The sequence below is a fragment of the Electrophorus electricus genome, chromosome 19 (genome assembly GCF_041902795.1).
Source record: "Electrophorus electricus isolate QZ-2024a chromosome 19, ASM4190279v1, whole genome shotgun sequence".
Classification (NCBI taxonomy): domain Eukaryota; kingdom Metazoa; phylum Chordata; class Actinopteri; order Gymnotiformes; family Gymnotidae; genus Electrophorus; species Electrophorus electricus.
The window spans coordinates 1,065,187-1,076,689 of record NC_137515.1 but is presented as its reverse complement, the minus strand read 5'-3'; the positions used below and the strand labels follow the sequence as shown (position 1 = coordinate 1,076,689).

Below are 11,503 nucleotides of genomic sequence, written 5' to 3'. Positions count from 1 at the left end.
AAGCCTTTGAATGAGATCTCTTAGACTGTGTAGGCCCCCTGCCAAAGATGCGAGCAGGACATCGTTACTTGTTGACTTTAATGTGCACCACCAGTAGATACCCAGTAACAATCACCCTTCATTCACTTAAATCTAAATCTGTGATTAAAGCATTGATTAAGTTCTGTACTATCTTTGGCCTACCTAATTTCACCTCAAACCTATTCACCCAAGCAACACGTGAGTTAAATACCCAACACCACTTCTCCAGTGCATATCATCCTGAATCTCAGGGTGCCTTGGAAAGGATCAGGAGAACACAGACTAACTTTTTGGTTTTACACAAATTGCTGAGCTGCGCTTGTTTTTGTGTCCAGAACAAACTTGTAAAGTGGAGTTTGTAAATGTAAAAAATTAGCACATATCTGTAAATAAACCTAGAACTCTGCAGTTTCCTTTGGGATCAATAAAGTGTTATAGTAACTAACATATGTTTTGGTATATGTGTTTATACTAATCTAATTCTACTTATGAGTTAGCCTCAGTAATTACTGATATAGCTTAAAGACATTCAGTAAAAGTAAAAGAAAGTTCATATAATAAATCTGTTTATTTTTCATACACCTAATTAGAAATGTCCAATTATACTGGACACTGAATATTGTATGTATTATTTCTCAGTGAATGCTTATCAACAACACGGAACTTTATCAAACACATCTTAAATTGTCATCTATTTAAGGAGCATGTCACGGGCAGTCTGGCATCCCAGTTTCTCATGGCAACCGTGTGTCGTGTCTTTGTTGTGTTTGTTCCGCTCCTCGTTCGGGTTTCTCTGCCTTTTTCACGTTTCTCGTTTATCCCTTGTTCGCTCACAGGTTTAAACCCGAGTGTTGTGTTGATAGTGGTTGATCTAGCCCCTGGTTCAGCCCGTGTTACTTGTTCTAGCTTCCGTCTGCACAAGTCTCTGTACGTGTAGCCTTGTTTTGTGTTTATTCCGTGTTTGCTGTTCCGTGTTGTTTTGTCCGTTTCTGTGTAGTCTGTTCCGTTTTCTTGTGTTTCTGCTTCTTTGTGATATGTACTGTGGTTCAGCTCTTGTTGGTCATTTCCACTGGACTGTATACGACATGGATTTGCCGAATCTCGCACCTTTCAGCATATGCGTCCGCCTCGCTCCACGTTACCGAGCAAAGGTGCCTAACGTGGATCACATGGGTTGAAGTAACATGGGTAAATAATAGCCATTATACGATCTTTACAAGTAATAACTGTAGCTAACATTTCCTATAACTTAATGGAATGATATTCCTAAAAGGTCATAATTTCAAAATGCTATTTTTAAAATTATCTGGTATTATCTGGAGTCATGGTATCAGGGTGATAATTTTGGAGTCAGTGCAGTCGTCATTCTATGACTTGGCCACACTCAGATAAGCATGTGTATCCGTCACGGAATGCTCCGCCCCCGTAAGTCACGTAGTACGGCCCGCCGCGGGGGGATCCACATTTGTACTGTTTATCTGTTTTGTAACCACGCCCCCCGGGATTGCACACATATACACAGGCTTTGTCAAGTGATGTGTCTATTTAAACCCGTCCGTGTGTGTTCCCTTTGTTGGTCACTGTCGCTACGTAAGTCGTTTAACGTCAACACCAATCGTTGTAACTATTGCCATAGTCGTAACGTTTGTGTGATCACCTTTTGTGTTAGTGTGTACTTTGTTTAATGTTCAAACGTATAGTCATGTTCACTGTCAACGTCTTATGTGAGTGCCTGTCGTGTAGTGTGTGTTTCATGTTAATAAACGTCTCACGTGAACGAGGAGGTCTGTGCGGGCCAGCAGTGTTACAGTATCTACAGATGTTCATACCCAGAAGCTGTTCATAATGGTTTTCTAATGGTGTCGAGCACAGCCCCCCAAAAATGTTTTTCATAACTGAACATGTATTGAATCCAGCCAGTCTGTTGGAAATGCAGGTAGTCCAAAGTGAAGGTGCTCAAAATGTCAAGTGTGTGTCTGTGTGTGTGTAAACCATGGAGGTCTACCATTAGGGTTGAGAAACATAAGTATGGTTTGTGTATGGCATATATCAAAAGCCAAATATATCATTTGATACATTATGGAATTGTAATAGTTTGTTCAATGATTCTTTTGTGGTGGGTAGGAATCAATTATTGTTAGCAAATTATACATAGGCATGCATGGTTAGGTATTGTAACTGACATATACATAACCATATATATATATATATATATATATATATATATATATATATATATATATATATATATATAACTGACATCGAAGATGTTTTTGAAAATGCATGCAGTTTGTTATAACATGAGATTATAGGGTACATTCTTGGGTTTAGCTTTCCCTGTAAATAAATTGCATATTGAGACATTGTGCAGAGATCAAAGATTAAATGATCTATTATATATTTTAAATGGTTATAATATTTGGTAGCGTTTGAGTTTATTGACCAGTGCCCACATAGTCCGCTTGAAATGTCGTGCTTTCAGCGCCAAAGATGGCCCTCTTGTGAGACTTCAGCCCTGAGCAGGAGCGCAGATACTTAGCTGAGCTGAAATCTCAGCCCTACAGTGTAGGCGGTATTCTAAAATATAAAAGTTTTGACAGATGCTTGTTCATGTTATGCAGGGCTATATTCAATTTGAGGATGCTGTGCCCATCTTCTAAATATGACGGCACAGTGTTCAAGCATAGCTGACTAAGCAAAAAGATTTGCGCCTGAACGGTGAAGCTCAAACACACTGAGAAACAACATTTCTGCTTTTTCTCTTTATATAAGTGACCTTGTCCTTGATGAGTAATGCTTAAGATAATAACCAAACACAACTTTAAGTCTACATTTAGTTTTTGATGTTTAAGAATTCAACCTGTGACAACATTGATTTATAGTTGCATTTAGGTTGTCAACAATAAATGAATTGAAAATGACATAATTTCAACACTGATTCAACGTTCCTGGGTTGCCTGCTCTGAAATGGAGTAAGCAGAGAAGGAGATGAAAAGAGACGTTCAAAAAATAAAGCAGCCAACTGCCAGCTAAAGATCCCTTACCTGAACTGGATAAGGCCAACAGGGAAGATGAAAAATGGAAAGAAAAAGCAGAATTTCAAGAAGCATGTTCATCTTAATTCTAAATATTCACATTTAATCCTAAACATCTCTCCACATTTCTCTTTGGAATGGATTCAACCTGAAATGCACAGTATTATTAATTGTAGGCCATAGCCTATTCCAGGTACAATTAAAATTGTAATCCAGTTAAACCTTTTAATAAAAATGTCAAACCTTGAATCATTAACTCATTAGAAGGAAGCTTCCTTTACTGGCATTAATGATGTAGTTAGTATTATGTACTGTGTTTTGCCTTGGTTTTTTTTACACTGTCCTGTATTCTGCTCTATGCTTTGACTGTGTCTTTGCACTGGTATTTATTGTTATTTTTCATGTTGCACCATGGGTCTTGGAGGAACGAGATTTCGTCTTATTTTATACGGTATAGTTTGGATGAAAAAAATGACTTACTTGACTAATGGCAGGCCTATGTGTACTGACTGCTCGACGTCAGTGGTGCTACAGTGGTGGATGGGTTTGAAAAAAACCCCGCTAACCTACATAAGTTAATTTTCATCAGGTTAAATAGGCTACGAATAAGCCAATACTACAATGGCTGCACGCAACCCGAATAAGTGAGCCATGTGCAGTGTAACTGGTAACCTCGTAAACTGTAAACCCACGTAGGGCACCTTTAAAGAAGGTCTCAGCAAGCATTAGGTGGGCGTTCCCTGCCAGGAGTCTCCTCTACAGGCTGCAATGACACTTTGCATGCAGACGAATACGAGTCACTAAAATGTAGTGAAACGTACCTATACAGTGGACGAGCAAGCGATTCTACATTTTGTGGTGTATTATTCCGAAACAGCGAATGGAAGGTAGGATTGATTTCGGATATTCTTCTCTCTGTCTTCTACAATAAACATACCGATAACGGATACTATTCTCGCGTACTTCTGCGAATACCTCCACGAGCCTGCTTTTAAAATGGTATTATTTTGTTGAGGTATTGCGAAGGTGTAAACTTGATGGTCATCTGTTCAGCCCATTTCCTCTAATTCCTCTGATCCTAGATCGCTGATAGACATTCCAGGCATTCGCGCGGGCCTTTGAACGTTTATCTGTTCAAAAACTAGCGCCTTTTCCTTATTTTCCCAAACCGCGTTGGCAGCACAAAGAAATTCGTAAATGCGATTTTCATCTTTTTTTCTATCGTTATATTTGTGTTAAAATTAGGGAAAACCTGTAGATCTGAGAGAAAATATATTTAGCTACGTCTAACTTGCTGTTTGTTTTTCTTTTCATAGCACCCCCCTAAACCAGGATACATGGCGTTTATGTCTAGATTTTCACGGTCCCGAAGCAACTCCAGATCTCCGAGTAGAAGGGATTCAGAAAAGGGGTCACCTGTATTAACTGTTGCCGAACTTGAGCGCCTCCTGTACACGGGAAAGACGGCCTGTAATCATGCAGACGAGGTGTGGCCAAGACTTTACATCGGAGACCAGTGAGTATTCTGCTCTGGACTGTTTCGAAGTCTCAAGCATTAGATCCTTGCTTAGGTGTCACCCTGTCTTTCTCTCTCTCTGTTTGTCTGCCTCTCTGGTAAGAGGAAACTGACTTGTTTTATAAATACACTCTTACAGAGAGATTGCCTCCGATCGGCGAGAGCTGACGCGGCTCGGGATCTCGCACATCCTTAACTGTGCCCAGAGCAAGTGGCGTGGCGGAGCAGAGTACTACGCCGGCATGAACATCACTTATCACGGCATCGAGGCCCACGACTCACCTTCCTTCGACATGAGCGTCAACTTCTACCCTGCAGCAGAATTCATTCACAAGGCGCTCAGCATGGGCGGTAAGACCAAACGCAGCACATGCCCAGGGATCGTCGTTTGGTGACGTGTCCTTTTTTCCTGATTCCAGTTTGTGGTTATGGTGATACTGGCAAGAAGTTTTAAGAAGAGCAAGACAGATAAATAGATGGATCACTTTATTAATCCCAGAGGGATATTCAGAAAAGTACCGTGCAAGTAATGCGTATAAAATAAAAACAATAAAATACATTTATTACACTATAAATAATGATATTTAATTATACAGTATAAGTACAAAGTAAATATGGCCGTATTGATAGGGACACCCTCCCTATAATTCATAATTAGGATCTCGTGTGAAACCCTAGAGATGCACATTTTACCTCGCCAGCCTGTTCTGGACTGCTGGAGGGTTTCTTACAAATAAACGTGATTAAAACTAATACAAATGAAAACAAAGTGAATGAATACAAACATGAATGGTGACATTTTCATGGGATTTCTAGACTGATCTTCAGCTCCTAATATGATAAATCCACCCATTATATGTTTCCTCCTGCTATCAACCTGCTAGCCCACAAGTGGCAGAAGTCAGGGTTGGCTCACTATAATGCTAGCTAATTCTAGCTAATGTAGTTAGCTACCAGCAGATGACATCATCTTACTCCACAGCGGAAAGGCTGGTGACGTCAGGTTTTCAGTTTCACTACCTATTGCTTACGCTCTGGCTGGTGAACAAGCTCCGGATGTGGCATAACTACAAAGTACAAAATGTTGTTATCTGTGCTGTACTGTGCAGGCAGTAGAGCTAAGGGAATAAGTCACCTGAAACAATACATTTTTGCCCATGCTAGAGGTGTGGACTGACAGCCCTGATAACGTACTGCGCAGCTCACTGGTCAGCACGCTTATCATAGTGCTCTGTATGTATATTATAGTGTATAATATTTACATATGACGTGTGCCTTCAAATAGCCCCTGCCTTTCAGACACAGCCTCTGGAAGGACACATAAAGATAGTCTAATATGAAGTCACTGCAAAGATCATGTGAATAATGAGTTTGCTGAAATATTGGTAAGGACAGTTTAGTCTTCTCAAAATATTGGTAACGACATGTCCCTGCGGTCCACATGCAAAACTACAGTGTCCACAGTAAGTTACAAAGCACAGTTCTGACGAATAGCAGTAGTGCAGTGAATAGAGTCCAAGGGCAAACGTGCAACTGATGTCCATTGCGATTTTTCGTGGAATAGGTCCAATGGACAAAAATGTTCAGTAATGAACTGGTTTCCATGGTGACCACTGTTGGTAAGAATGACCTCCTGTATTGCTCCTTGCTACAGTGGAGATGAGCAAGTCTCTTACTAAAGGTGCTCTGATGTTTAACCAGTAGGTGATGGAGGGGACGCAAACACTATATTAAACATGGGCACTCACATCACACAGAGAAAAGATAGGCAACCTAAGTCTGGGCTGCATATGAAATGCAGGGCCATGATACGGTACAGTGCTGGTTTTGCCGAGCTTAGAGAGAAAGTTACATATAAGTGCAGGGTGGTTAGAACAGCAAAAAACAGCAAAAACAGCAGGATGAGTTCCCAAAACACAGAATGCTCGTTGTGGTCGTGATGTGACATCATATGTGAACAGCACAACAGATCAACACACAGCTCAATGATACACTAGATTTTTAGGTTTGGGTGGAGCATATGCTATGCATAAGGTTTATAGTGAGCGTAATTCAAGCCTGTAATTTGGCACAAGCCTGACACAATCAAGGTATTAAGTAAACTGGATAAAGCACAGGGGTTAGCCTATGTTGCTTGGCAGTAAACAAAATGTACATTTTGGGCAACACAGAGACCTCTGTGGCGGGGGGAGGATTCGGTCAGAGTAAGATGATGTATTATCAGACAGCTGGCAATTCTGTAAAAGCAATTCTGTTTTGTCTGAATTAAGCAGGAGAAAGTTACTTAACATCTGGTCTTCAGTATCCTTAAGCAGAGAGACGTAGCCATGATCAGAGGGTACTAATAGATTTTTTAGTAGTTAAACAGAGATATACTCTAATGAGTCTTAAACCCCACTGAAATGAATGCAAATCTCAAGCAAGTATAATCTCAGATGTCAAACTGCTCTGCTGATCTGGTTATGCTGGTTTCGTCATGTCAGATGTGATGGTTCTTGGATTAGCTGAGATTGCATTCTCTATATTTTGTGTTTGGTTGATAGAAATAGCCATAGTCATTTCCATTACAGGCTGTTACATTGCATGTACTGGTGCTTGCATTAAAGGAACAGTGCTCGTCCACTGTGCGGTGGGGGTGAGTCGCTCAGCAACGCTGGTGCTGGCCTACCTTATGATTCGGCAGAACATGACTTTAGTGGAGGCCATCAAGACTGTCAAAGACCACCGTGGCGTCATCCCCAACCGGGGATTCCTCCGACAGCTCAGCGGTCTGGACAGCATTCTCCGTGCCAGTCGGAACGCAGCGTGAAACCTCTGGTAAAGTCTCCACTTCCACACCAAAACCATTGCTTTGTCTGATGTGTTTTATGACAATGATGTGTACTACATTCAGCACCATCAAATCCACTGTTGTCCTGTGATCAGTAGAAATGCCTTACTACATTAAGACCTTTTGAGGTGTGCATACTGCCTTATTCAGTGTTATCCTTCGACATTTTGCTCATGTGACCACATCACTGAACTCTCCTTCCCAGTTTGTTTTTTCTTCAAACTTGGTTTTTGACTAATGGCCAAATGGTACCTTTCCCAAGTCCACTGTAAAAGCAAAATAAGAACAATGATCAGGTTCGCTGAGGTTATTTCAGAAAGGAACCCTTCTTAGCACATCCAGCTATAGAATCACTGCTATGGGAATAACAGCACTGAAGTTCAAACAGCAAGTCTTGATTGGACTCATTATCAGACTGAAGCTGACAACCTAGAAGCATTTTTAAACAAATACAAATCATAAACATGGAACTTCTGATCTTTTCATACAAGTTCCTTACAACAAATTCTTGCGATATGGAACCATAACCTATATACTCAATATCTAAAACTGGTCAACCAGCAAGGTTATCATTCATTAAATATTCATGACAGAATGTCACGTTTCACATATCATTTATCCAGCCAATGGTGGTGTTTTGCAGCTGTGAATGTAGCAGTAATTTGGCACCCTTTTGTGCTCTGTGGGTGTATGCAATATGACTCCGATCTACAGCATTACACACTATCACTACGTCTTGCTCTAAAGCAATGAAATAGCACTTTCTATATTCCGTTTCATTGATTTTTTTTTACTTCTATAATCTGGAGATGTAAACTTACCAATAATTTTATAATGTTAGGCTGGGGCTACTTTAATTCATGCCAATGTTAGGTATTCAATGTAAAATAAATGATTAGGATACTATCATTACTGTACATTATTTGTACATTATTTTATTGTTTAAAATTGGCAAAAGCAAACAAAAAAGATTTAATATATGGATACAAATGTGTTACTTAACAACTGCTGTTCAAAGTTGTTTTACAACTTCTAGGAACTGGGACCACAAAGTCCCTCAGTGTCAGTAAGTGGAACTTTACTATACACCAATTTGTGTCTTATGAATAGTTTCTCAGCACTCTTTAACATCTTAGAGAGAAACAGATAACACAGAGTAGCAGTTATACTCTGTGTTTGTATATAAATATACAAAACTAGGTATTTCTAAAGCCGTGAATTAAAGTAACAAATACCTCAATTGTGATGTTTCACCTTGTCAGTATTTGTAAGATGTTATATTGTTGATCATTAGATAATAGATGTATGGTTTTCCTCCATGCTGTGTGCATGGTGTGAATATGTCTAGAGTTATTAGATTTAGAACAACAATTAATCTGTATAAATCTCTTATTTTGAGGTGTCTTGTGACTGGTCCTGTGATGTATAGTGTTGTGACAAGACATTTACAAAATCACCATATGTACAAATTCCTTTTCTCAATAGCAGAGTTTACAAACATACAGTTACAAACAAAACCAAAACAACAACCACAAAAATAAACACTACACAAGAGTTCACAATGTAGATGTATCAACCTACAGTGTTACTGAAAAGAATACCTTGTATGACAGCAGTTGTGTACTGAATTACAAAAGGGTTACAAAAAGCCAGAAACGTGAATTAAATCACACAATACTGCCTACATTTTCTGTAACAGCACCCTAGGAAGAGTCTTCTGTCTTGTTTGAATTCTGGTATTTCTCTGGTATTACTTTCGTACTGAATTTTGACAAGTCTGAAGAAGTAATTATAAGGACCATATCAGAAAGAATTAAAGAGGGAGAAAATGACAAAACCTTGGCAAAAAATGTAGCAACTGTCTGTCAAACCTCAAACCAAAAGGACAACGTTATTAAATCAGAACAATGAATGAACTTGGTGTGTGTAACAACATTTATTTGCTTGAAGTGTTTTCCTGTTCTAGCATCCTTTCAGTGAGGTCAAAGTCTTGCTATGGAATCTGTCAGTATATAATTATTTTCCGTCTACCCACAAAGGTGGATTTCATGGTCTGTGTTATTCTTTTTCTGTCTCTATGGAAACTACTGTTTCGTTTTTAAAAGACCCTTTCTATAGTGATACTATAGTGATTTTTTGATGGATTTATTTTTTAAATTAATCTATGGAGTAATAAATGGCAAATAAAAACAAAAGCAAATGTGATGTGTCAATTTTGCATTATAGTATTATTTCAAATGCATCATTTTCAGTTCAATTCCTTTAAATCCTGTTCCCATAAAACTAAAAGGTTCATCAATAAAGATTCAAGAATCACCACCTCTAATGGTTAAGTCGGTGAACACAACACAACACTGGAATGGTTTTGTTTTTAGCTCTTTGTATCTGCCTTTGTATTCCCACACATAAACACAAATGCTGCACTCCCTTGGCACAAAATTGATTTATTCTGCTTGGCAAATTATGCTGACATACCATTACATTACATTTTTTCCAGAGACACTTTGTCCAATCACGTTACTCAAAAACTACAAATTATTGTTGGTAATGGCATTTACTTCCTGATCTACCCCAGAAGCTGTGCTTTTCAGTCTCCCATGTTTCAATTTCTGACCTCCCCTTTATGTGCGTTATGTATTTTCAACCACTGGATGGCGCTATAAGAAAGCTAACTTAATTAATTCTAAATACAATATACAGGAGAAAAGATTTTTGTTTAATTTAAACTGTAAGCAATGTCTTAATCTGTGTAGCTACAAAATGTCTACATTTATCTATTACACAGTTTGGAATAAAGAAACATCCCAAAGAAAGTATTTAATCCATATACAAATAATGACATATGTTGGATGATGTTTGTATTAAGAATAATAATATGAACACTGGACATCCTTTCATAAGTAATATTCAGACCAACCATTTGTGATGTTAAAAGTGGAAGATAATTCACTTAAAGAATAGACCTGTGATTGAGTTCACTCAGCTTTGTCTGGGATATTTTATATAATATTTTGGACACATGTCCACTGTTTTGATTGGTCATATTCTCATATGTTTCTTAGAGCTGACCTGCTGTCTCTCTGTCAGAAAGATTTCCAGGTCACAGTTATTAAAGTCCTAAGTTAAAGACCTAGGGACCTTATGTTTCCTTTATAATTAGGTTAATTTTGCTCTTCTGGGCACTGAATGTCCATATAACACATGGTTCCTATGAACACATCTTATGAACATAAAGAGCTGTAAAGTGAATTAGTCCAAGTATGGCACAAGCTAATGATGATTAAAGCTGTGTGCATAGTCCCTCCCACTGAGTTTCAGAGACCAATTATGTTTCAGTTTAGCTAGCATTTGAGAGTTTATTTTTATAAATGGTGAGGTATATGGAGGAGGTTTGGGCCCTTAGGACTATAGTTTAGGTTGAGAAGTGCATCAGCTGTAGTGGTTGCTGGTAGTTTTGGGGATGAAGGGAATTAATTTTGGACAAACTGTCGTATCTGTAGGTAACAGAAGAAATGGGTCTGGTGTGTGTTTGTAGTCTTGTTTAAGATGGTTAAAAGTAACAGAATGTTCTGTTTCGAAACAAAATGTTTAAAGTAATAATTCTGCTCCTGCTCTGAGCGGGGTGGCCCAAAGATGTGATTTAAGTGTACAGGGGGATGAATGGAGGGGGCATGCAGATCGACATACCTATGAGTAGCTTTAAACGGCCAATTGTTTTTGGCAGAATCTCTCCTGTCTCCTAAAATGGCCCTAATGTTGAGTCAGAAAGCTGATGCCCCTCCTACACACTCTGCATCCTCCCTCTCTGAGTTGAGCGATCTAGCAAGCAAGCCAGTATTTTGCATCTTTGAGAGGGATCTTCTAAAGACATACACTTAGCTGTGCTGTTAACCTAAAATGTTAATTATGTTTGCCCACATGAATCAATACACTGCAGTGATTGTCTTGGAGTAACAGATTCTACGCAGACATAAATTTGATTTTGTGTCACATAAATCAGGGCTTCTTGGTAACACCAAATTGCTTAGTGCAGAATTGCATCTTATCAAAAATAGGCAGGTAAGGCTATGTTGACATTATCTAAAGGAAAATTCAAAGGTA

General features: G+C 38.8%; 1 protein-coding gene across 1 annotated transcript; it reads left to right on the top strand.

The window, feature by feature from the left end:
- Window positions 1–3,613: 3,613 nt before the first annotated feature.
- Window positions 3,614–9,615, top strand: dusp26 (dual specificity phosphatase 26). Its single transcript, XM_027021235.3, has 4 exons — window positions 3,614–3,943; window positions 4,373–4,572; window positions 4,712–4,923; window positions 7,179–9,615. Exons 2-4 carry the CDS (start codon window positions 4,394–4,396, stop codon window positions 7,379–7,381), a joined length of 594 nt encoding a protein of 197 aa, XP_026877036.1. The 5' UTR covers window positions 3,614–3,943; window positions 4,373–4,393; the 3' UTR covers window positions 7,382–9,615.
- Window positions 9,616–11,503: the final 1,888 nt, after the last annotated feature.

Bases quoted from the DNA above. Each gene is read 5' to 3' on its own strand.
- dusp26 (XM_027021235.3), top strand. From the start codon at position 4,394: ATGGCGTTTATGTCTAGATTTTCACGGTCCCGAAGCAACTCCAGATCT. The intron at 4,573-4,711 runs GTGAGTATTCTG...ACACTCTTACAG, and splicing joins AGACTTTACATCGGAGACCA to AGAGATTGCCTCCGATCGGC. The intron at 4,924-7,178 runs GTAAGACCAAAC...CTTGCATTAAAG, and splicing joins CAAGGCGCTCAGCATGGGCG to GAACAGTGCTCGTCCACTGT.